We start from the raw sequence: 27,356 nt of genomic DNA, 5'->3' as shown, positions 1-27,356 counted from the left end.
AAATATCAGGTAAATAAATCATCACAAACAATGAAAACTAATTCACTGCATTAAGTAGGACAAAGTTATTTCGATTCTCAGTTGGCAATAAAAATCATTTGCAAGAAATTGCCGCTGAATATCATTGGAAAGGCAGGCATTCTTTAACACTCGGACAATTTCTTTTGGAAAGTACAAATTGAAAAAAATTATAAACTAAAAAAGGCCGTAAACTTTAAACGAGTAAAATATAAATACCGTTTCCGTTTTTTTAAACTTCAATGATCATTTTTGATATAGGAGTACCACTGTCTGATACTGTTGGTAGCAAGTTTCTTGAATAATCTTAGCCTGACTTTGCATGCCTGATAGATCCCTTCACATATTCGAGGTCGAAGTATTCCTTCATCAAAATAACAGAACTTTACAATTTCGCAATTTTATTTCACATGAACCATTTCAATTCAGTAAATTTAAATCCCAATTTGAAAAATTTTAACAGTTTGTTGAAGTACAGTAAACTCATTCTCTTGTACATGAACTCAGCCAGATAATGTCAAACAATTTCTTCATTATTAAAAAAAATCAGCGTCTATCGGAATTCTGTAATGCTCAACGTTTTTCAGACACTTAGTTTTCAAACAACAGAGAAAACGGCACATTTTAGCTCACCATCAATAGTTTACCTTATTTTTTGTTAGCATGACTACTTATCCACATAAAAGAAATAGACTCAGAACAGCTGGTGCGAGTCTGTGCGTGACATAGAAATTTCCAATATTGTCAATAAGAGCGCAAGACAGGAATTAAAGAAAAAAGTGAAACTAGATTCACTTCTAAGTTGCTGCAACATTTGCAGAGCAAAGACAAGATGAAATCATTGACGGGCCAAATTTTAAAAAAATACTTTCAATATATAATCGGCTTTCTGTCTTAAATAAGATAACCGACTAACGTCGAGAAAATTGCTCTCAAATAACCGGCGAGCGGTTGTCTTCTGTAGTACCCATCTGGGGGCTTGCAGATGCTACATGGGGGGATAGCGGACTGTGGGCAGCGATGGGGCGAGTCGACTGCGGGGGGGGGGGGGGGGGGGGGGGGGGTTGGGGTGGGGTTGGGGTGTTGACTGAAGGAGGTCAAACTTCAAGATTGAGAATCGCTCTTCCCCCAATAATTTTAGGTCTCCAAAACAAAACAGTTTCGGTAAATCGAACAATTAAGAGCCTAGTCAGCCGAAAGCCGCTAAGAGAACTTAACGCCCTCCGCGCATTACTTGTTTATCCCGTTTCTGAGGACGAAAAGCCAAAATTTCCAAAACAACCAAAACCAATTTTATTGCGTCAAATGTAAAATAGACATGAGTCTCAAGCTCAGTAATTTTCACAACATGTATTTCACTCTTCGTTCACAAAAGCCATTGATTCATGAAAAAACCTTGAAAGTCGATTTCTATGCTATTTGTAGGAACTAATCATCTCGGAAAAACATTGTATGGCTTAACATTTGCCGTTTAATTCCCCGATAGCGATTCTACTTAGCTGCTTAGTTTCATATTCGTTTTAATTTTCTTCGTTAACAAATTCAATGAAAAAACGATAAATCCATCAATTGGCTCAAGTTGATCGAACGTCATTTCAAGGCTCAGGCCTTTGCCTATCTTCATCTTTTCTTCGCCTGAATGATCGAGGAGCACAGACGTTGCTCATGCACCAAATGAAAACTACTAGTTCGTACTGATTAGTTTCGGCTCACGAACGGTGGGAACATTTAATAATTAAACCTTATTATCCTTTAAGATGAAAAGTCTTTATTTAAAATAAATCAATAAGCAAACTGAGACATCGATCAAAACAAAATCCCTGTCAATAATATCACTAGTAGAAAAAAAACAGCAAAGAACAAAAAAGTGCCAAACTTCAAGCGTCCACTACAATTTTAAGGTAACAAATGTGAGAGTCATGACAACCATTAAACAATTTTAATCAACTTTAATCAATTAAAAAATTTAATCAATTTGTCCCCTTGCAAGCTAATTACACCTCACGTTTACGCGAATCGGCAACTAAATAAAAAGAGCAAAAGAAAAATATCTGCACAGGAAAATATTCAGAAACGCCTTAAAAAATTATTAAAAAAAGTGTGCAAACACTGAAAACGATTTGCTAGACATTGACACACATTCGATAAAATAACTTGCACCTTGCCAGAAAGTCGATTAACCTTCCTGTTAAAGTGGTTCGCTGAAAAGGCATAAGAAGAACAAGACAAGCGAAATTCATCTCAAATTGAGACTAGATTATTACTTTAAGGGTGCAAAAAAGAAGGGTTCCAAGCCGCCCCCACCGGAGTAGGAGACACAAGCACTAAACACTCAACTATCAGTTTGTTATTGTTCCGACCCCACTTGTGGGGGGGGGGGGGAGGAACTATATACTCAAATGGGTTTTTTTTTTGTTCCGTGAATTTTGGCCGACCGATATATCCATCGTAGAGAAATGTGCGTGGTATCATTAAAAAGCTCGTCCAACGTAGAATTCGAAATTAAAAAGATTTTTTTGAATTTAGTTTTTTTCGAGGAGTTATCGAGGTTTAAAGTTTCATGTGAACACTGGATATTTGATTCACTTTTGTTCACTTTTACCGTAATTTTCGTTCGAATTAACGTTTTTTCTACGAAAAATTTAATTCAAAATTAGATTTCACGCAAAAAAATAAATCAATTTTAGGTTTTTAATAGACGAAAGGAGATGATAAAGACCAGTTCTAGTCTTAGAGGGAAGTTTAATATATTAAAAAAATTCGAATTAGGTTTGGGAGCTCTTTTTTTAGAAAATTTTGCAACTTTTTTGTTTTTTCAAGTCACCTAGAGACTACTAGACACTTTTAATATCGAAGTTCCGTTAATGACAAACCTCTTTTACGATCAAATGAAGCCCAATGAACAAAAAATTTGTTTCGAAGGGATCGCTCATGTTTTTTTTTGGACTCGTATCTCAAATTTCGTAATTTCAAATGAAATTTTGATTTATTCTTTGAGGTTTTACTAAAGTTTTACAATCCTATGGCATAAACTTGTTGACTAAAGGTGCAATAGATTTCCTAATGAGCATTAAGTGAACCTAACTAGTGCTGCGAGTGGACAGCTAATGGCTGTTAAGACTTTGAAAATAAATTTTCGAAAGTTTTATAAAATTAGTAAATCATAAACTTATTTTTGTGAACTGTAAGTTCGTCTCAGTAAAAACAGGATTGTACTCCTTCATACCACCGCAACATAAGTTAATCTCATTGCCGGCTTTATCAAATAACTATTGGTTATACGTCTTCAATGCCAAAAGATTTCAAATTTTCGTTTTATTTTTTGTTTCAGATTTCGTTTTATTGGTTCCTTTTGAAATCTTATCACGTCATCCTAATATTGATGGCTACATCTTCCTTTAGTGAAGACGTCCAAAGGATCATAGATAAAACTTTCTGAGAAAAAACTATTGTTTAAATGGCTTCAACACTTTCTTCTCCCATTTTTCTAAAGAAATTTTGGTTTTTGCCTGTATTTGTTGTTTTTTTTCATAGTCATAAGACATATTGTGATGTCTTATCGATTACCTAGGCATCATAAACATCCTTGTATTCACATCGTGGCATAGCTGAGCGTATTCATTGAATTCCTATGAAAGCTTTTGAGTTTAATGGCTGTTAAGACTTTAAAAATATTTTTTTATTTTTTTTGAACATAAATCAATCTTAAGCTTATTTTCGTGGATTGTAAGTCAGTCTCGGCAATGACAGAACCGCTTTTTTCTACATCAACAACAATTTATCTACTAAGCGGTTTTGTCTTCTAACTATTGATTTGTTTGACTTCGGTGCACGAGTTTTCATAATTTTTATAATTTTTGGATTTTTTAAAAATAATTTTGGTTCCTTTTGAAATCGTATTACATTATCCTAATATTGCTCCCATTGGATTAGTGAAGACGTTCAATGGATCGTTGAAAAAGTTTTCAGAGAAAAAGCTTACGGTTTAAATAGCTTCTACACTTTCTTCTCTCAATTTTCTACCGAACTTTTGGATTTTGCCTGTTTTTGTTGTTGTTTTCATAGTCAATGACTTGTTGTAATATCTTATTGATAAATTTTGAATGACAAACATCCTAGTCGTCACATCATCTAGGCATAATTTAGCGTATTAAATGCCTTCCGTTGAAAGCTGTAGAATTTTTTGATTTTGATACTATGGGTTTTCACAAAAATTTCGTGGTTTTGATGTATTTTTCTTTGCCATACGACTTATTGTGATGAGTTATTGATGTTACATGAATGAAACCTATGATTGCTATTTCATCGAGGCAGAATTTAGTGTGTTTAATTAACTTAAAATGTAGCATTTTTTTAAATTCAAACATCTATTTTTGTTATCTCTTCATTTGGTTGACAATTAAGTCAAAAATGTAGATGAGCTCGGGTCGGAACATCATGTGCGAACGCACATTAACGAGCCGCCTTGTTTCAAATCAAGATTTATTTCTTGGGCTCAGGAACTCCAAGACCCAAGTAACCTTTTATTCTCTCAATATTTATTCGCTCAGAATCTCACAATCTGCTGTGCTCCTGATAACAAATCAAAAAGATTGCGATTGGTTGAACTGCAAAAAATCTCAGCTTGCAACTTCAAACATTTTTATTGACAAACCGGGATGTCCACAGCACGCAGTTTAATTATTAACTAAAATTGTTCGTCCTATTTTACAATTATTTCAAATCTACGATTATTTTACGAGTATTTGAAATCTTTTACAATAACTCCAACACACGGCATGAATTCAAAAATTTTAAAAAGCATTTTATCAACATCAGCACTTTCATATTGAACAAAAATACAAATTACAACTCTATTTTTACAATTGTACAAATTAAAGATAACCGAGCAACATCAGGACTACACTCAAGCAATGCCTCGTGCTCGTTTCAAAATAACACCTCCATTTTTTAAAAAAACTAGGGATTAAGTCATTTCGGCTCTTATCTATCAATGATTTGATTCTGATGGATTAATATAACAAATAAAGTTTCACTTCAACTACAATTAAAACTTCTAATTGAGAGAGTTTACTCCAGTTTAACTGACGCCGATAATTTGTCCGCACTGCGCTTTATCCAAAGCCAAAATACTCAATGCCTTAAGACCCAATAAAAAGGATATTGGTTTTTACGTTGAATAGTCCGAAGAGCTTGAGAGCAATTAAGCATATTTACAATTTCTCAAGTGAATCAGAATCTCCGATGTTTGCTTTCGAAGTTAATTCTAACTCTTCTCTTCACGCTAGTCTAACACCTGAAACAAAACGAATACAAATTTATGCATAAAATATGATCACTCACAACTAAGCTGCAAACCAAACCGATGTAAACTAAGCCGAAAACTATTTTGTAGAGTTCTTCAGTAGGTGTAGTTTTTCCTACATTTGGCTGAAACGCGTAGACCATATGGCTTCATTCAACTATCAGACGATTGCACATGAACGAAATAAACATCTACTGTGCGTAATTTTGGATCTTTACAACAATTGCCCCCCCCCCCCCTTGGTACCTAGAAGAGAATCGCCACCCCTTGTGTGCTATACTTTACCACGATATTACTTGGCCTACAGTTTAGATAGCCGAATAATTGCGGACCGCCGTTCATGGCCATGCCTCTCATGCGCTGTGGGATGTAATCCGGAAATCGCGGCTCGGTTATCGCGACAAAGCCGCGACGCGCACCCACCGACCCGCCAGTCGGAAATTCTTTTCGCTTTGTATTCCGGTTTGGCTAGTTGCTATACCATGGCGTATTTTATTCTATTCAATTTAACATAGTATGTGTATTATTATTAAAGTTATTAGTCGTCTCTAATTGATTAATAAATCGCTCGCTTAAATTCTATTCAAGAATAGCCACCCCTTTTGCAAAAGGGGGGCAATTGTTGAAAAGATCCATAATTTTTAACCTTGATACTTTTTGCTTGGGTAAAGTATCTGTCTGGGACAACTAATACTTGCAAATTTTTCTATGCTAGCTTAATTTCGAAGACTTTCGACGCGTCGTTATTTGACGTTCACGTAGTTACTATCAATGATAGAAACATAATTTGCTTTGAATTATATTGCAAAATTCACGTTTTTACAAAAGTTGATTTAAAATCTAAACAAACTTCTGGAGAGTCTTAACCGTTATAATAACCGACTAACGTCGGGCGAATTGCTCTCAAACGACCGGCGAGCGGTTGGTTTCGTCAACAGCTAGCCACTGTTTAGTGACCTCAGTAAATCTTTATCCCGTTTCTGAAGACGAAAATCAATTGGGTCAGACGTAAAATCGGCCAAGCGAAAAATTGCATAAAAGACAAACAGGGTTAATAAATTTGCTACAAATTGCTTTTGAGAGCAATTAACAATGGTTTCCTAAAAAGTGCCCGTTAGATCAGTTATGATAAAAAACATTTCAAATATAACTGATTGATAATGAGGATCAGAGATGATAACATTACGCAAAGATGATGATGACATTACGCAAGACATAAATCTCTTAAGAACCAATTCATTGTCTCAAGAGACTATCCGGTATCCCTGAGACTATCCGGTAGCCCTGTTTAAGCCAGAAATAGTTTCACAGGCTCATAAAGATTCATACACTTGGAACATACAAATTTTCCAAAAAGTTGAAAACTTTAATTTTCATCCAAAAATTACTATAACTGGAGTCATAAGAAATCTCGATCACCATCCCATTAACTCTAGAAAGTATGCGGCAGCATATCATCAAACCTTCGAGGATGTTCGAGGGCCTCTGTTACCGGAAAAAATCAAAAACATGAAAAATTGCAAATATTTTAAAAAATTGCTTATATTCGTGACATTAAAATCTTGAAGAACATTCAATTACATGTCTAAACTATGCAGTAATATATTATCGAACCCTAGAGGAATTTCCGTGGCCCTTGAGGCTAGAGAAACCTAAGAAATGACAAAAATTTTCAAAAAACTTTAAAAAAATTTGCAGGTTTTATAAAAAAAATTGCTATTACTTGTGATGTTAAAAAGATGAAAATTAATCCATGACCAACAAAAACTTTCCAGTAACTTATTATCAGTCCCTAACGCAGGCTTTCTGACCTTTGAGGTTCAAAAAATCAGAATAATGAGTATGTCAAAAAATCGAAAAAAAAATGGCTAAAAATATCAAAAATATGCTAAAACTCATGATGTTAAAATCTTGCAAGACATTCTATTTAATCCAAAAATTATTCATTAACCTATTTTCAAACCCTGGAGGAGGCTCCTTCGCTCTTGAAGCTGAAAAAATCTAAATAAAAAAATCCAAAAAAACTCGAAAAAAGCAAGTTTTATCAAAAAATTGCTAAAATTTGTGGCATCAAAAAGAGGAAAAATTATTCCATGGCCATTAAAAATTTGTCAGTAACTTAATATCAACCCTGTTAGAATGTTTTCGGGCCCCTGGGTCTGGAAAGACCTGAGTAAGGAAAAAAAACGTCAAAAAATTTGAAAACATTTCACGTTTTGTCAAAAAAATTGCTAAAATTCGTGATGTTAAAATGTTGAAAACATTCCATTACCACTAAAAACAATGCAGAAACCTATTATCAAACTCTATAAGAGGTTCATTGACACCTTAGGCTGATAAAAACCAAAAAATGTCAAAAATTTTCAAAAAGCTTGAAAAAAATAGCAAAAACGTATGAAGTTGCGTTTTTAGCAAGCGGTTGTTCGTCAGTAGCTAACCACGGGTGGGGGGCAGTAGGGGGGTCAACAGTTGGGGGTGTCTTCAACCTCTAGGAAACGCCCTTCAAACCATAAGGATAGGTCTACAAAACAATCTGAGATGAAACAGAGCTGAAAAGCTTTAAGATCACTTAATGCCCGCTGGGCGCTACTTGTTTATCCCGTTTTTGAGGACGAAAAATCGGTCAAGCGAAAAATCGCATAAAAAAAGACCGACAGAACTAATATAATTGCTACAAACTTCGTTTGAGAGCAATTAACAAAACTAATGTCATTAGCCTTATGTAGTAATGGTTTCATGGGTTACGCTAACTAATGAACTTACTTGCCAGTCGTGAACAGAAGATTTTCCTGACGTCACAAAACTTCAAACTGCTAGCTGTCGAATTTCCTCTGAAAGTCTTCGCAACTCTGCAGAATTTTGGCAGTCCGTGATGATAGCTCATCCATGACGCCACGTTCTGCTGGTTCTTGATGAACTTCTCAAGTTGCGTCCTTTTCACCGAGGCAAGTTCAGCGTATCCAGTGACAAGCTGGGCTAGATTGCAGATGTCAAATGACTCCAACACCCACTTGAAGTCGCCAGTATTTTGCGTTTTTCTCTGCTCTACATCTTTACACGAATCATCCAGCGTGCATTCTTTGGTGACATTGAGCTCGCAAATCGATCTGTACAATCCTCCCAGATTTAAGCCCGTTTTCAAATTATCAGAATTGGTTTTAACTTCTGCCAAGTCTCTTTTCACAGGAACACATTGAAAAAGACTTGCACAGAAAGTCGCGATTGCAACAACAAAGGCAGATATCTTGGCCATGAGTTGGTAAATTAACGGAATCAAAAACAGAATAATATAGCTTGACGATAAAGAGGCCCACAGAATGAAATCTGACATTCTGCTGAGACCTTAAGTAATCCATTTTTGCAACAGTTGAAGTTAATCTTTTTCTTTAAGTTCTGGTTAGGTACTCTAACTAGGTCGACTAACTAGTTTTTATAACCGAACAATAGAAACCGGTTCGCGTTCTGTTACAAAACAAAGTTTGGCTTATAAACTGCTCTCATATTTTAGCTACGTCAATGTCAGCGACAAACGCAGACAGAGCAAGCAAGTAATTATTACAATTCATCAGTTTTAGCACCAATTACGAACAGCCTCAATCAAACACATCAAACGTTAAGTTTTTTCGAAAGTCTTCTATGTATAATTAGGTAAATTCCCCCAATTTTTTTTAAAATGGACGAAAGGCAAGCAGCTGCACGTGATTCTCTGCAGGACACAGAATGTTCCATCTGAATTTGACACCACGTGATGTTTGATATTAAACTCCCAAAACGTTTGCATGCGTTCAATATTCGTTTGAGCATAACCGGCAGGCTGCAGCAAATGACTCAGTTGAAGTATTTAGCCTCAGTAAGCTTAGAAAGAAGGGGTGGAAATTGGAAAAGATGAGCTGCTGGACATATCGAAGTGCTCAAACAACGTTCCTTCTTTAAAAAACACGCAGGTAGTTATTTGAAGTTAAATTTCAACGAAAGTTCAGCTGTCTAACATTGACTCAACAAATTAAAACTATCAAGCAAGACAAACGAATACACAAATTGCTTCACTTCGTTAGAGAACAATTTAAAAAACTAACTGTTAGGTTTTTCACGAACAATAGATAATAATCAAACTCTACAACATATCAACTACGCAGCATAAGAAACTTTACGCTAGCGGGAAAAAACGTCCAAGAGCACATACTCTGGGAAGCAGTTTTGAGTTCTGAGACTACTAAGTGTTTATTGTGATCCCCCCTCCATTTCGACAGAGAAATTAATCAAATACGCAAAGACAATTCTTTTAGCAATATTTTAAACATAACCGACTAACGTAGGGCGAATTGCTCTCAAACGACCGGCGAGCGCTTGGCTTTGTCAGTAGCTAGCCAAGTTTTATTGAAGCTAGCGCTAGCTTGACTCGACTCTTAAACTTTTAGTTTTCTAGCTTTGTTAGTAAACAAATCAAATAGAAAACTGATATTTAAAAAATTTGCAAATATTGCAAAATTTAAAATAAAAAGCTTCCAGATTTTGCAGTGAAAATGTTCAAAAGTATTTTTTCTCTCCTGAGTTATGTCAAGTAACCCATCTGCAAGACTTGAAAAACTTTGCTGGCCAGTAATGATAGTTAAACTGAGAAAAGGATAAAAACACTCATAAATTTTGAAAACAATTGCAAATTTTAACAAAATCTTGCCAAAATTCAACACATTAAAATCTTCAAAACCATTCCATTGTCTTAAGAGACTATCCAAAATCACTATTTCAAGCTTTAATTAGTTTTAATGGCTCAGAAACATCCATAAACTTGGAACATGATAATAACTTTTGGAAAATTTAAAAAATTATATTTTATCAAAAAAGTGCTAAAGCTGGAGTCATTAAAATATTGATAACAATTCCATGAATCTAGAAACTATGCGACAGCTTTTGATGAAGCTTTGGAGCAGGTCCCTAGGATCCTGGTGCCGGAAAAAAAATGATAAAAAAGTAAAGTTCCAAAAAATTGAAAAAATTGGAAATAATTTTAAAAATTTCTGATCTTAAAATTTTGAAAACCCTTCCATTACATCCAGAAGCTATGCAGTAACCTATGCTCAAACTCTAGAGGAGTATCACTTTGTGTTTGTGTGGCTGTTGAGGTTGGAGAAACCAAGAAAATGACAAAAAAGTTCAAAAAACTTGAAAATTATAAGTTGAAAAAAACTGCTAAAATTTGTGATAAAAGTTGTAACTTATCCATGGCCGACAAACATTTTTCAGTAACTCATTATCAAACCCTAACGGATAATTTTTGTTAGGCTGAAAAACCTGAATAAATGACAATAATGACAAATAAACTGACAATAGCGATAATAAACTGACAATAAATTCAAAAATTTGCGTTTTGTAAGAAAAATGCTGAAATACGTGGTGTTGAAATCTGGAAAAACATTTCATTACATTTAGAAGTTATACAGTAACTACTTTTGAACCCTAGAGAAGTTTTCTCGAGTCTTGAGGCTGGAGAAACCTAAAAACCACCGGGGGTCTGATGATGAGGGGGGGTGTCGTCAACCACTAAGAACCGCCCTTCACAACATAAGTATTAAGTCTCCAAAACAGTTTGAGCTGAAACAGAGCTGAAAGGCTCTAAGAGCACTTAATGCCCGCTGGGCGCTACCTGTTTATCCCGTTTTTGAGGACGATAAGTCAAAAGCGTCAGACGAAAAATCGGTCAAGCGAAAAATCGCATAAAAAAGACCGACAAGACTAATATAATTGCTACAAACTTCGTTTGAGAGCAATTAAAAAGAACTTCACAAAAAAAGAATATAGACAAATGGCAGCCAAGATCGCATTTATTGCTAAACCGAAATAATCACAAACAAAAATACGTAAACGTTTGTTTCGGTAACGAGAAAACAATCATCATACGTGAAACGTGAAAACTTTCATCATATTTGAGAACTAACATTCAGAACTGAGAGCCAAGTACACTTACCGTTATTTCAAAAAAACTATGAAAAAAACGAAAAGCGGATGTAAACAATCATAAACAAGAGCGTACCACAGAACACCTTGAACGCGGTAAAATTCTTATTTTGAGACACTTTAGCTTTAAAGGCACTGGAAAAAATAATTCGATAAGTGCCCAGCTATCAGCATCTCGTCGAAAACTTCAAGAGGTGGTGATGCTAGAGATTTTCTCACTAGACATTGCACAAGGCTCGCTCCCTGAGTATCATCGGCAACATCACACAATTAAAAACTTACAAACACTGCAGGCTGAAAATAAAAGATCTGCTAAACCTTTCTTAGTAATTAAAATCGAAACACAAACCGACCTAAAATTTCCCTTGTAAAAGATCAAATTTGAAATTGAAATAGCCATTCAAAAAAGTTCTCTGACATCCAGAAATATCTGAACAACCTCTCGAACAAAAATTTCATACCGAGTGTAAAATTCACCACGACAACAACACACCTCGAGAGTCCACGCCGATTTTAAGACCGACCTCTTCAAATGTTTGTTTCAGTAGTATTTTCCTGTTCTCACTGCGGAGCGGCTTACAGTGCTCTGATGTTCCACCAACAAGTATAAATTGAGTTCGTTTTACGAAATCTGGATACCCACAATGCCAATGGACCTGAAAGCTTCAGAAAATTAACTTTACCGTTAGCCTTTTTCGTACCGAACTCATTGTACAATAGCCAACAAATATCTTCCCTACGTTGTGGAAAATTAGTGAAGTAGTTCCCATCTTCAAGTAAGGAGATTGCCAGCTAATATCACCTAGAGTTTAGTTACAATAACAAAAAAATTCATCTTTGATAAACTTTATCTAACCCTGTCCCCACTGCAGGACAGTTTCCGCAGAAAACGATGCACAGTCAGCAACCTCATTCACTACCTACACGAAATCTACCTCAATTATGATTCTCAGGATATGACCTACGTGCATAGTCTGTACATTGATTTTCATAAAGCCTTCGAGGAGGAAAGTCATAAGCTCCAAGAAAATTGCATACGCCTGGAATACGGAATACGGGCTTCAGTTTTTCACGCAGCTACCTCCCCTGGCAGACACCAGAAAGTAAGAACAGGAAATTTCACCTGAAACTCGTTAGGACAAGTCCCGTGACGCTAGCAATCGACTTTGGCACTGGTGCAAAAAAGACTAAATGTCAATAAATCTCTTTAACAGCAAATTGCTCCCTCTAAAAGGCTTGAAGATAATCAATTTCTGAAAGCACTCTAGTGGATCAACAGATAAAAGATCTGGGCCCGATTGTGGATCATCTTAACTTCAGAAATCAATCGCAGTAGGCACTCAAAGCCCTCTTTAGGGCGAGGCGCAACTTCTCCAACCCTACTCTGCTAAATAAGAGAAACGCATTCACTATTATGTAGTGCCAATTATAAGATTTGCCTTTTCCCAATGGAAGCCTATCAAAACCCCACCCATTGTACTTGAAAGCATCCAGCGCAAAAGGTGTTAGATGGATTCATGTCATCAACACTCTAAGTTACAAGAATGCTCTGTTAAAACTTGGCCTCCTACAACTTACTTTATCAAGAACTAAATTTGATTCTTCCATTTGCCAAAATACTGCATGGTGTGACGTTGACCTAAACTGCAAGGACTATATCACAATCCAGGACGTGGATTCCACTCCTGCGCAATCAACGCAAAACTTCTGTTGTCACAGTTTTAGACAAAGTGTGATTCTGATTCCTGGACCAGAGCACGTCAACCTGCAATTATCTGCAATGGTTTCTTCAAAAGTGACATCCCCTTTGATGAACAACCAGCAGTTTTTCAAATTGAAGTAAAATGAACAAGAGTCCTGCACATGGCGTACACTGCCATGTGGATGTTCAAATTGCAAAGACGTGAAAAATAACTTGATAAACTTAGATATAAACTGGCATATCTATATAACGGGTTGACCCCGGATGGAGCTTGTTCGTCCTGAAGCCATTATTACTATTATTATTATTATAAATGTAGTGTATAATAATCAATAATTTCAAACAATGTAATTGAGTTCAATTCAAATTTCTCTTAGTTTGTTACTGGTAAAAGCCAGCAATGTTCTCAGCACTCAAATCAGGTATATCGATATTATAAATTTCACTCATGCTGATTTAAACAGTTTTTCTTGAAATTTGAGTTTTCGTTTTGTTTATCAAAGGTCACGTGCACTAAGGTTAATTAAAAATCCGAACAACATTTCCAATCCAAAATATAATTGCATTTTGGATTAATATATTTCCATTAATGCTTGAAATTCTTTGAATGTCTTCTCGAGATATTTCACTCATCCGGTTTCACAGGAACTTGGGGAGCAAAAAGAACATTTTAGAAATATTTTGTCAAATTACCAATTTTAATGGTAAAAATATCTTAATTGCAGCAAGAAGAGTTAATCTTTATATTTCAAACAGGAAATTTTGCGGAACAATAGAATTCACTAACTTGGCATTCAGCGTGGCCTTTAAATACACATCCTAACACGCCAAAGTCTAACACTCACCAGTCAATATGAAGGTTGCCACCGTTGATATGAACCCAGCCAGGAAAGAGTTGAAGGGAAAAGATCCTACAATAAGCTGATAAATGAACTGAATGATTCCAGTAGCCATTATATATCCCAGAAAACAGTCAACGAGCTTCAATTTTGTACTGGTGCTCCTGTCATATTCAGTCCACATGCTAACAACAGCTTGCTTCAGAGTTGCCGACATTGTGAAGACAATTAGTCAACGATTCAAATCTAAAATGTTCTACAACTCAATATTTTGATCAACAGTATTTGTTCCAACCCACCAATAAACGTCATCCCGCCTTTTTGTGTGAGACTATTGTGCCCGAACGCTATTTGGCTGACAAAAACAAGTAGTATCACTGAAAATGAGTCGGTCGTTGAAGAGACTGAGATGAGACCGAACAACCAACTTTACATGTTCGAAGAACTGCCGTATGCCAATCAATTGGTTGCAAGTAATTGTTCAGATTGTTTTGACTAAAAGTTTTAGAAAAAACCTTTCGAAAAATCTATTTCTGAAGGAGTCGAGGATTCCTAGCGGAAGAAAAGAATCGGAGGTGGTTCGACAATCTTCAAGTTCATTTATAATCAAACCGCATTTATAAATTTAAAAGTAAGTATTTGGAGACTCTAAATTAAAAAATTTACTGTAGCTCAAATTTCTGTGTTGATAATGAGGCTCATATATTTAACAAGTTCAAGGTTTCTGATCTTTAGGCATCCGCCTCTGCGTGGGGGGGATGCTCAGCTCTTTCGTGGGGGGTGGGGGGCATTTCTTCAACATCAAAATGACGGTTTAAATTTTTCCATGATCCAGTGTTGGTCTAATCTATTCTTCAAAATATTTTTTTCTCTTTTATTTACCTATTTATTAAAAAAAACGGGTGTGTGGTCCTCCAATGGACGGAAAACTGAGCCCTCACTGTGAAACATCACAGCACCGTATGTTGTCCTTGTAAAGTCTTTACAGCAAAGCTGAAGGGCATTTATCCCATGCATTAAGTTTAGAAAATTGTCCACTTTTCTCTGCAGTTTTGGCAGTCGCATGCGAGCTGCCAGGTGCAGGTGTTGTTTTCGTTGAAATTCGTCTCCACGAAATTCCAGAGCAACTGCATAATCTGTTTCTTGAGTCCAGTCGATGAGCTGAAATCAATCTAAGGGTTTACTTTGTTGTCGAGATTTGCGGAAGACGAATTCTTTTCGCATTTTTTCTGTCCTAGTCTTTGTCAGTTTTAACAGTTCATTCGATCGTAATGACATCCTGTAATTGTAGTAGCTCGTAGTTATTATGTGGTTCGTTTGAGAGCGGTGATAGTAGCAACAAGTTTAGCGACTGTATATACATCGTTACCGGGAGCATATTCAGCATTCTGATCTGTTGAATCTATGAGCCAGTTCCACAGATCCAATTCATTACTTTCCTTTGAAACTTTTCCAAGATGGAAACATTCGACTTTGACAAATAAATGAATTGAATGCCATCAAAGAGAATTGGCAGTTTAAGCGATTTGTTGAGGCATGTTTTAACTCTCAAGCTCACATTGTAGGCAATGTTTCTTCGGACTAAATAAAGGACGCAGGGGTCTTTCCCATTATAGCCCCCCATGAAATTATAGCCCTCCATTATGGTATAATTACCATGTTTGGGGGGGGGGGCTATATGTTATCTGACCACTGAGCTGGGGTGTGGGGGGCTATAATGGTAAAGACCCGGACGCAGTTTGCTTTAGCTATCCGTTTGTTGATGTGAGTGTTCCAGTTAGGTCCGAGGTCAATGGAATTCCTAAATCTCTTATTGTGTTTTCACTATTCAGCACTTCACCGAAGACATTGAAGGAGTGATCATGACCACGGAGTGTGATTTTGGCTTATTTGTCCTAGGTAAACTCAATCTTGTTCGAGCTAACCGAGTTTCCGATGGAATGCAGGTCTCTCTGAAATTCAGCTGTAGTGCGGTTTATTGAAAGAACTTTGAGATCATCCGCAAAGAGACAGGTTTCACTGAAAATAACGCCCTCGGGTAGATTATTAATGAATATACAGAACAACAAAGGCCCTAGTAGGGATCCTTGAGGTACATAAATCCTGACATCTTTCATCTGCGAGCAGACAATCTCCACTCTCACATATTGCTTCCGGATTGTCAGGTAGTCGAATAAGACCTTGAGGACGCATCTTCAGACGCCAATCTCCGCTACTCTGCATAGCAATTCAAAATAAGGCACCTTATTAAATGTTTTGCAGAAATCATTATAGAAGGCAACAAATTCACTGCTACTATTTTTGTCAGGCGCTTTGTAAACATTTTGCAAAAAAGTCAACACGTTCGTGACTGTGGATTTTTGTCGAACAAATTCGTGTTGATGGCTGGTGAGAAATTTTGAGGAACGATCGTACAAAGCATCATAAAGTCATATTTTATGTATTTTGCTATCAACTTTAATAATGAGATTGGCCGATAGTTTTTGACGAGGTACTTTTTGTGAATTGGTATGAGAACTTACCTCAAAAACCCATGCTCATAGCATCGTTAAAAACAAGGTAAAAGCAATCGATTTAAAGCAAAGTATAGAATCCTTTGTGGTTAACCGGGATTCTAAAACTCAGAGACCTCAATGTTTGTCTTTCCAAACACAGTGTTTGTCCACAGCACCGTTTATACAACATTTTCAAGAGTCACTTTCGCTTTTGAAAGCCATCAAGTATCTCACTGGAGAATTATCGCCCGGGATACTATCACCAAATGATACCTTTAAAGGAAAATTGTATATGAGTTGCTCAAAGAGAAACAGAGAAACACTTGACTCCTCAAGTAAATCTCAATTACATAGTTCAGGAAAACACGTTTGAGTCAATCCCGTACGAACCCGAAATCTTTGAAAACATAGGCCCATCAGCAGTTAAAAATGCGGACTTGAAAATACATGACAGCCACGGACCGTCCAGTTTAGACGCAAACGAATAGCGACGAATTTTCATTTGTTTCAAATAAGTTTCAGCAAACATAGCAAAAACGGTAGCCAAAATTGTCATTCATCTGGCAACCCAACACGTATCTGAAGAATCTCGAAGTGTACAACCCGTGCAGGCTAATCCCTTTAAACAAAAACCCCAGTGTGTGACCTATTGGCGTAGGAGAAGTTCTTCTTCGCATCACAGGCAAAAGCATCATCAAGCGTGTAAAAACAACCTACGCTTCTTGGGCGGCAACAAACAACGTTGCCTAGGTCACAAGGGCGTGATTGAGTACGCAATTTTGTTTGCCATTGCAATATTAGAAACTGAAAAAATGATGCTGTTTTCATAGTAGACGCAAAAACACGCCTTCAACTGCCTCAAGAGCAACATGCAAGTTGAAAAAATTAAGAGAACTTGCCCCGCTTCGAGTTTTTTTTTTCAGAACTCATATTCAGCCCCATCGGATTTTGACGTCGCAGATGAAACGCAGCAGTGTCTAAAGGGCACAACCCCATTGCTACGGCTATGTATGGAGTAGCCACCCTTCCCTTGCTCAGTCTTGTCTAGAAAAAGCACGTCTCTCAAAAATGGTACGCAGACGACGGCAGCGCAGTAGGACGTTTGGAGGACTTACTCTTGTTCGTCAAACAACTCAATGATTATGGTAGCTATTTGGCTGCACAGTGAACGCCCCCAAATGTCAATTAATGGTAAAAGAGGCACAAAGTTGAAAGTTCTCAGTTTGTTTGAGGGAACGGCAGTTAAAGTTGTTGAGGGCTGCCACTTGCGAGGATCTGTAATAGGCAATGAGAAAGCCTGTGAGACCATTGAGGTATCCATAGCTGGGAAGTATCTCAACTTGTTAAAAATTAGGGCACATAGAAAAAACCCTCAAAGCGCCTACACAACCATTGCAACAGAAATTAAATTTCATGTCTAGGACAACGCCAAACTCACGGAATATCATCCCAGACGTGGAAACCAACATCCAAACGCACGTCTCGCCGTCCGTCTTTGACGTCCGTCTGGTGTCTAAGTCTGGACGGCAATTTTTTCCGCTACCAACTGGAGAGGGCGGACGTAACACCAAGGAACCAATAGAACACGAAAAGGAGAATGCCGCTTTGTTGACCGCATGCGCTCCTCTTGAAGATGAGGATCGAGAAACGCCAGGTAATGGAAACGGCTTTGAAAATAGTAGCCTCGAACTGGCTCAAAGCTCTAGCGCTTAAACGTTAAGCTGTCACACTAACGAAGTCCGAATTTAGAGACGGGATTTGCATTAGCTATAACATCAAGACAAAAATACGCCCATTAATTGACCATTTGGTGAAAAATTCACCCAATTACAATCTCAGGAAGGATGGTATACACATGAGACACAACGAGATTCAAGAGAACTTTGCTAAGATTTTACATGACGTTTGCTATGATGTGGAAGTTGAGCCAACCCTTGAGTTGCTTCAAGGCAAGTCCTTTTTATATACAAAACTACTAGTTGTGATAAAACGCCCATTTAAACATTAAAGAGAATAGCTTATTCGATACAAGTCCAGCCGTTATTTTTTCGAGGTGACGATCTATAACCCGCTCGCCAAGTCGTGCCTAAAAAACTTCGTAGAAGTGTAGAAATATCATGAGTCTCAAATGCGAGCAGCGAATACTTCTCGTCGAGAAGATTCACTTTGTTTCGCTCGTCTTTTCCTGCATAGAGGGCCTAGGACCGTCCGCAACGCGCACTATAAAACATCTGGTAAGCAAAATTGTTGAAAATAAAGACCAAGCATACTCGGACGCAATAACTTACATACGCACGAAAATAAGTTTTACTCTTCTCCATAGCGCTATCATATGCCTCAGAGTGTGCCTTCAAGCCAAAAATGGCCAACGGACATTGATAGTATTTTCAGTACCATAATGCGGGAGAGGAACTAGACTTAAAAAGAGACTGTTATTAGCTTCAATTCTAACACGAAATTCCTCCAGTTGACTTTCAGCTAGGACTAGTTGCTGCTCTAAGTCAGCAACTTGCCCTTTTAGCATATTGTGTTCTTGTTGAACATTATTAAATTGCTCCTGTATTTGTAGAGAAGCAACTCCCAGCTTTTCGCTATTTTCTAACCAGACATTCATCCAATTCCATTCATGAATAGTAGTATTCGGTCTGTGAGTTAAGGCTGTTGAATAGAATTCAACCGAAGCCACTACTTTTCTGAAAAGGTTTTGGACACAGCAGATTCTGTAGAATCGGTGACGTAGACCCAGCAGATTCTGTAAACAACTGCTTTAAATTCGTAAAACTGTCGCACAATCGTAAAAATCAGCATATTGTAAAACTTATGAGACAGTTTTTTAACCACTTGTCATAGAATTTTATGGTTTAAACACGAGAACCGAGGTTATGTCAGGGAATAATTATGATGTTTGAACACAGTGTTTGGTCTCAATGACAGCTTTTATACATCTTAATTATTCTCTGACAAAAATCTAGATTCTGATGTTTGAAACATAAATTATTATGACAAGTGGTTCAATATACTGTCTCATAGGTAATCAGTCAAAAATCAGCGCCTTTAGCTGTCATCTCAGCGCCTTTAGCTGCTTGCGCATAATAGAATTCGTGAGCATGTACGGGAGAATTTTAAGGTTACTACAGAAATTCAATGAGCTAAGATGAATCAAATAGCTGCTTTTTCCATTTTTTGAAATTTCGGGCTCATAGAACTGACAATTTTTGCAAAACATGCGTTGGGCAGTTTTCAATTAAAGCTCATAGAGCAAAAACCAAACCATGCTGAAAGAGGCGGTAAACTGTTCAAGGAAACACTTGTAACTAATTGGACCAAATTTAGGGAGAAGGTGAAACAAGAATTGATGCCATCCGTTGTTAGCAGCATTAGGCGTGACATATGGAATCACTCAGCGATGGTTCAAAATACTCCTAATGGAAAACTGGATAAACTGTCAGAGAGATAGGATAGACAGCTGCGGAATGGCTCCCATCGTAACTCTGTGATAATGGACGGTGGTGAATTTGCAAAGACTGCACTTGACATCCTATCATTGGGACCTAAACACGCGCTGAGAGACAATTTTAATGATTTGCACCTCCTCGCAGATTCTGATAAACTTCTAAGTGAAATACGAAAGATTAACACTGTGGGTGGAAAACTTTGTGAAATTGAGGCGTCCGCAAAAAGTATGCAAAAAATGTAGGCAAAACCCGATGAATAGATGGGTCAAAATGTGCATAATTACCCAAATACAAGGATTTGCGCTGGCGGTACCGTTTGAAAAACGATGAGGTTTTTACGAGTTGAAGAAGTCAACGTACACAGAAAAATCTGAAGATGTGCGAAACTCGCGTCAAATCCAAAAAATCAATGAAGCGAAAGGTGAAGTTGTGATCAAAATGGAAAAAAACAGATAAATAACAGCATGCAACAATTGATGCAGGGGTAAATTAGTGACAAAATTGCCCAAAACATTTGATCAACTGGTTCATAACCAGCTAGGCTTTATAGGCTAGCAAAGCTACACAAAAAAGTTACACCACTCCATCTGTTTTTCGGCAGCTGGTAGGGTTATATAGGTGCATTACTGTAATACTAGCAAACAATTAGATGAAATGCTTTGAGGAATCACTAAAAAAGTCAGAACTCAATGAGCGGATCTCTAAATCTGATCAAAACGGAATCGCAAAGACTGCACCTGGAGCGTGACCTTCCCAGAACGGGAGCACAATTTGAGCCATGTATAAACTGGTTTCATGCAAAAGGCCAAAAAATAACAAATAAGGAAAAACAACATGCCAGATTTGATTTGGATACGTACGTATTGCATGCAGAAGTCAACAGTCAGAGGGGCAGGTTCAGGTGAAAAACTGTTCAAAAGGTATATGGATGACAATATCTGCACAGTTGGTGGTGACCCGGACGAGTTCCTAAAAAGTGCAAATTCATTACAGAAACACTTGTAATTTACCTAGAAAAATTGAGCATGGAAGCGGATTTGGCTTCATTGTAAATATGAGCAACAAAAATAAAATTAGTAACCAAAAAAATAGTATCAAAAACCAACTGACAGTGAAATAACTGTGAATTGTTGCAGCTGCGCACCGTTTCAGCAATAGAAAAATGTGACCCAAGATACGGTTCACAGGGCTTTTAATGCATTCAATTGTGTGGCTTTCGATCAGGCTCTTGAAGATAACGAGACATGCTTGACCAGAAATCAGTACTCAGATGAATGATCTTCGAAAACAGTGAACCAGAATTTTGAATTATCTCTTGAAAAGAGAAAAATTGACATTAAAGATCAATTGAAAACAACATCAAAAGGGCATAAAAAAGGGCATCAGAAGGGCATGATAAACCAACAATTTTTCAACAGAAGCAACCTTACATAAGACTTTCCAAGCAAATTGAGGAAACTATGTAACTTGCGAGTGGTATTCTTAACGCAAAAATTAAGATATAAGGGTATAAGGGATAAAATGTAATGAATGCGGATTCACCTACGTTGAGCAGACAAGCCAGCATACTACCACTAGGATATCAGAACATCAAAAGAAGGAATCACAGGGGGTTCAACATCTTGTTGAGTGTTGTGACTCCACAAATGACATTAAATGAAAAATTCTGGATGTCTGTTGCACAGTAGAGAATTTCATGGCGATCAAATTAATATACATCAGGAAGTGGAAGCCTTGAATAAACAAACGCCATTTGGATAGGGGCGGGAAATGTTGCTAAAATAATAGTTCTTATCATAATTTTGAATTGACAAAGACAAATAAGGCATAAATATTTTGTACATGGCAAAACGAAATTTTCAAAACCTCCACATCAAGGATATGTGGGGTTGGGGCAAAATCGGAATTTCCCAAGAAATATAAAAAACCTGCACAAAACTGAATCGTGTTCCTGGAATAGGAACATTTTTAAAGAAATTGATAGCAGATGTAAATATGAATTTGCAAATAGGCTAAATATTTTATAAAGGGTAAATTAGGGATTTAATTTTTAATATAGTTCCTAGAATTTTTTAAATTGTGCTCTCCGACAAATGTAAATACCTATTCATTTTATCATTTAACAGTTTCCAAAACTTTTTTAACCTGACGAAAAACGTAAATTTCGAATGTTTTAATTATCAGAACTAATTTTAAAATAACAAAATAGTTTCTTCTACAGTTAGGAGATAGTCAAGTAAAATATTAAAACAATGACTTGAAGGTGACTGAACAATGGATTGCGCGGCCTTCATTCTTCAACAATTGCAGACACAGAAAAGTCGGCGGGTGTGTATGACTTCTTGAGAATCTACATCCCCTGAGACATAAAAAAGAGCTTTGCAGGAGTTCGAATTTTTCTAAAAGTTTGAAAATTAAGTTGATGGTGCCCGAGTAGAGTTCATTTTTCTTGTCGGAAATTTTTTTGATTATCTTTTTCATTACTTGGTTTGGTGGAGGGGCCACTACCACCAGTGCATGCAAAAACTAGAGGATTGAAAGAACTGTTTTCAACTTCGAGAATGCGGGGTCTCAATTTTAAATTTGTTAAGTCGTTTGTGATATCAGAAAGCATTCTTAATGGTTTTCAAACATAAAAATTGAGAAAGCTGAAAATTTTGGCATTGAAAAATGTCTTAGAGGATTGCGAATCTCAGATTCCATTCGCCTTGGTGTCGATTCGAGCGTCGTCATCAGTGCTTGTGTTTTTGTGTAAAAGGATTCTCCTTGAATCGATTGAGGCTTTGGCTCAATTTTGGCATCATAGCAAGTCTCGTTCATCAAACTCACGAACGTGTATCGGATTTCGTTATGGCGAATATGAATGTACCAGAGTTTTGCACAGTGGAGGGCATGCGTTATGTTGAGTGTTTCCCCACAATGACATGTACTTGGTGTTTTTGTTAGCTCGCGGCCATATCGTAAGTCCAGTCCATTTAGAAACTCCATCTTTTTTAGGCGGAAATTGTACGTTTTTGAGAGTTAGGGCATTTAGCCAGCCAGAAACACCTTTTGTGAAGCAAGCTCCCAGGAGTTTATTCCCAGGAGTGTTGATTCATTGCTTCTTTCAGACTATCTAGCTTTGTTTTCTTTTTCTTAATTTGGGCCACTTTTTTTATTTCCTGTTGCAAAATATTTTGAACAATTTTAGCCTGGATGAGGTTGTTCAGGGTTTTGGGTAGGTCAATCAAGTTGAAGTAATCACGTGTACTTGCCGTCATGTTAGCTGAATTCAACCTACCTAGGCACAAGGGCAGGGCGTAAATACTACAAAGGAACTAACCGAGGGTTCTGGCCGGTTATGGCTGGTTATGGCTGATTATGGCTGGTTATGGCTGGTAAAAGTTTCTCTTTCAGAGTTGTTTCCACGGCGTCAGTTAAGGTGGAATTTGCTCGGTTCATGTACGCAAATTTATGTGGAACGCCTTTGGTTAAGCAGCTGTAAATTTTCTGCGGCAATTTAAAAAAAATTAGAGTTTCCCAAGCTTGGACACATATTTACGCAAGGAAGCAAGTTCAAAATCAAAGCACGGTGAGTTGTCACAAAACGGAGCCCAAAACACGATTTGGCAAAGATTTTTCACGCCTCTTCTAGTTTCTACTCCTCAACCACTAACTGACATCTAGGATCGTTCACCAGATATCCGTAAGGTTTGCCTCCGAGACAAAAGCGATAAAAAACTCCGTTAATTTTTTTTCGAGATTCGCTAGTTTTCCAGCAGCTGAGCCACCAGCTGCATACCAATTCTGTTCTATGCTGCCGGTTTGACCACAACACAACTAATCAAGGCAACGTGGCTATACCGTACATTGTCATAGCAAAGTTGTCTGACCTGAGTTGTCGCTTTTTGAGAAAAACTTGTTTACTGGTCGACAAACAGCTTAGAGGGTTCTTGGTGAGAGTTATTCTCAGCGTGGAGACAAGACTTGGTGATGTTGTGCAGTGCGAGACTTCTATTTAGTTGAATGAAGGCTTTCCTATCAATCACAAGGGCTGCTTCGTTATTATCTTCATTAAAGTAAGCTCACAGCGTGCGAATGGCACACTCTATGCCACGTTTTTCCCAAGTATTTTCAGATTATGTTTGACACACGCTACAATACATCGTCCAATCATTTTCCGCAAAACTTCTCCTATTCCTATCTGACTCCAGGTTTCCTGTTAAGCTGGGTAAGCATTGTAAGTGGCTAATTGATGGGGGGGGGGGTAAATGTTTGTTGCTAATTTGATATGCCAGTTTTGCGATAGTCTTTTTGCGGAGGTCGGTGGAAGATTGGCCAAATGCAGTTGATCGTCGACGCCATTAGTCAACATCAACGCCTGAGGGTCTATGGCCTCCATGGTTTCTAAATAAGCTTGTATCGCCTTTTCTGTGCTGATTTTTTTTGTGGACTGAAGGATGATAAGGAGGATCCGGGTTTTTGGACATCGCGTTTTAGTAATAATAATAATAATTGTGGTTTCTGCGTAATCGCAGTGGAACAGCATTAGGCCTACAGTAGCCTGTTTTCAGCTGCCCTTTTTCTTATTATTCCCCACATTTCAGACTGATCTTTTCATGAGCAGCATTGCTCTTTTTTTGGTGACTATAGCCTCTTTTTTTGCGTCTGAAACTTTCACGTGGTTCCATCATTGCAGCCAACATTGGTCAGGCTATGGTCAACCTGAAGCTATGGTTAAGTAAGAGCTCATCCTCACACAGACAGCTTCACGGAGGATTGAACTCTCAATCATTGGCGTGTGAACCACACACCTTACCTCTCGGCTATCACGCTAGTGCGGGTTTGGCTTCGTTTGCAGCTACGTGCTTTTCACTGAGAACATCTATAACAGTGGAGGATCCTACAGACTGACTGAGGGACAGACTTCGAGTCTAGTTTCCGCTGGAGACTTCACCTTGGTGCATGAGGTGGTTGAAGATCCGCACTTCATTCTGATTGTTCTTTGTGACGTTTTTGGTTTGTTTTGTGGTTTTTGGTTTGTTTTCAAGGCTTGTTTTGAGAAATCAGCTCATTTATTTGTCCTTTGCTCCACATTTTGAGTCGTCTGCTAATGGTCTTATTGATACGGGTAGAATAAGATGTGGAGCCAAAGAGCATGGCAGCGTAGAAGGTAAACTCTGCATGTTGCCTGTTTTTGGCTATCGGTCGGAGAAGCTCATTCAGGGTATCTACAAACTTATAACCTATTTTGTTCTTGTGCACAATTAAAAACTGTGCTTTCCAGTGTGTTGTGTTGTTGTAGTACTTTTGGAGTTGTAGTATTTCAAAATGTCAACACAATTGCTTCCGGTTAATTCTTTCTGCGTATCATTCCGTTCTTTCTGTGCTTTGACGGTTAAAAAAACATATTTTTTCACTCTGGATCTTTGCTTTAACAGCTGAAATTTTTTACTCATCTCTCTATTTTTCCTTTCCAACAGTCCTTCGCAAATTTCCGTATCTATCCTCTTTGTTATGATCTTGAAAATCTGGATTAATCGACCACTTTCTGCTAAGTTGCATAGAAAGATCCAGGTGTCTCGGTTTTTTCCTCATTTGTTAGAGAACTGATTTCGCACCTGCACTCCTTTGCACTTTTTCTGCGCAGCTGTTAAGTTTAGTCAGCCGTTGGCTCCAAAGTTCTGCTGCAGAATTAAGATGATGTCGTAAAAGAGCTGTATAGAGCTTAACCAACACTTTCTGTGGCAGAGATCTTTTAATTATTGCCAGGACTGCATCAAATTTCTTTATTTTGGTTATAATACTATTTTTAAAGACCACAAAAATGTCTGTATTTAAAACAAGTTCTTTTGCCGAATATACGGATTCATCTCTTGCTTTTCAAGTATGTATATCCGATGATTTTTTGATTTTGACGGGATGGTAATGGAAATACAGTTTCAGGTCATTTTGCAGAAATTGGGTGTTTTCTGATAAAGTGATTTGTTTTAGCGTCATTGGCGAAAAAAAAGCTTCAACGCCATTGGCGAATTAGTAGAGCTCTGAGGAGATTGTTCGCGGCACTGAGTTGATGTCACAAAACATATCCATTTTATCAGATGATCCCACTTGTTTAAGTATTTCTAAATGTCGTTGTTGAAGAACTAAGCTAAATGCTTTTGAAGAGCCAAAAAAATTACATCAACTTCCTTTCCCGTTTTCAATGGCCTTTAAAAGATATTTTTCAGTAGATCTTCCAGCTATAAAAACCAAATAGCTTGTTACTGATTAATTTATTTCAGTTCAAGTGTTTCATTTGGTGGCGCCCCACAAACCTCTCCCTTGCTTTGCGACATAATAACTTCAGACTGAGTGGCTAATTGTTGAAATCTAATTTGGACCAACTTTTATGGTAAATCCGAGCCCAACTGAAATCCTCGAAAATGAGTCTCTATTTGAAAACGTATTTCGATCACAAATGTAATGGCACAGAGTACCCTTTACCGTTTTGTGCTTTATTCATTCCGCTGATCTTTTTGCGGTATATATAGGGTCACCAATAATACTTCAAAGTGTCTGTTTAACAATGCCTGGGTATCAATTTTCTGATTATTGAGCTTTTCAACTTACATTTTTTGTTGATTTTTAGGGCTTCTTGAAAGTATTGCCAGTGGCTTGTAGATCAAAAAACCTGTACATAGTAACTTCTACAATATTTTTCTTGTGATATAGGGGAAATTTATAATTTTTCCAATGTCTTTTGGCTTTTGATTCCAATTACAAGAAATTTTTCTTTGTTCATTAACGTCCACTGACATATCCAGGATGGTCTAGTTCTTTTTTAATCCATTTTTCATTGTAAACTCCAGTGTAGCTGAAGCAAATGAGCGGGTCGTCATTTACAATGCAATTTATTTCCTTAAAATTGCTTTCAAATAGTATCTATTTACAACTTTGATCTTCAATTGGTGAGTTTTCACATTTGAAACATTTTCAACAAAACCACTTAATTTTTGCATTGCTCCTAACGTATATTTTTGAGATTTTAAGTAATACCAGTTCCTACATTTTTCGAACACAACAGGGCAATTTTTATAGAAAATTTTCGTTTCTCCCAATCTCATCTCATCCTCAGTTGTCGCACAAACTTTCGTTATTCTGTAACAAATTAATGTCAGACTGAACGTTCGGTTGTTGACATTTATAATGGACCCAAATTTTGTGAAAATTGAGCGCAACCTAAATATAATTACACGGAGTACGTTTTATATTACTTGCAACTTTAGATTCCGGTTAAAACTAAAAAAAATTAAGAAGGGTGGTAGGGAGGTTTTTAGTTTCCGTTTTGTGTAGATCACTTTGGGGTGCGTTATTTTTTGTAGCTTTTCTTTAAGTCTAATGCTAATTTGGCCTCTATGCTGTAAGAAAAGTGTAAGCATGTCCCTCTGCTTTTGGCTTATCGTTTGAATTGCATTCCGGTGTTGTTTTTTACGGTCTTTCTAAAGTCAACTGAAATTTTCCATTTTTGTGATTAGCAAGGCCTGATGACTAATTTTCTGGATTTTTAGTTTTCAAGCTATATTGTCGTTGATTCATAGGGCTTCGTCAAAGTATTGTCATTTGTTT

General features: G+C 37.2%; 2 protein-coding genes across 3 annotated transcripts in view; both read right to left on the bottom strand.

The window, feature by feature from the left end:
• Nucleotides 1-27,356, bottom strand: part of LOC142339250 (dolichyl-diphosphooligosaccharide--protein glycosyltransferase subunit DAD1-like) — a 277,073-nt gene that overhangs the window by 30,959 nt on the left and 218,758 nt on the right. For both annotated transcript variants that reach the window (XM_075389121.1, XM_075389120.1), the window contains exon 2: nt 13,826-14,068. In XM_075389121.1, coding sequence (XP_075245236.1) covers nt 13,826-14,036 — 211 coding nt within the window. In that variant the 5' untranslated portion in view covers nt 14,037-14,068. The remainder of the gene's footprint in view (nt 1-13,825; nt 14,069-27,356) is intronic.
• LOC142339881 (uncharacterized) lies at nt 4,479-8,782 on the bottom strand. Its single transcript, XM_075390200.1, has 2 exons — nt 8,087-8,782; nt 4,479-5,314 (listed from the first exon to the last, which is right to left on the bottom strand). Exons 1-2 carry the CDS (start codon nt 8,652-8,654, stop codon nt 5,298-5,300), a joined length of 585 nt encoding a protein of 194 aa, XP_075246315.1. The 5' UTR covers nt 8,655-8,782; the 3' UTR covers nt 4,479-5,297.

Source organism: Convolutriloba macropyga, chromosome 5 (genome assembly GCF_964194025.1).
Source record: "Convolutriloba macropyga chromosome 5, txConMacr16.3, whole genome shotgun sequence".
Taxonomy (NCBI): domain Eukaryota; kingdom Metazoa; phylum Xenacoelomorpha; order Acoela; family Convolutidae; genus Convolutriloba; species Convolutriloba macropyga.
This window is presented reverse-complemented; position numbering and strand designations above follow the sequence as displayed.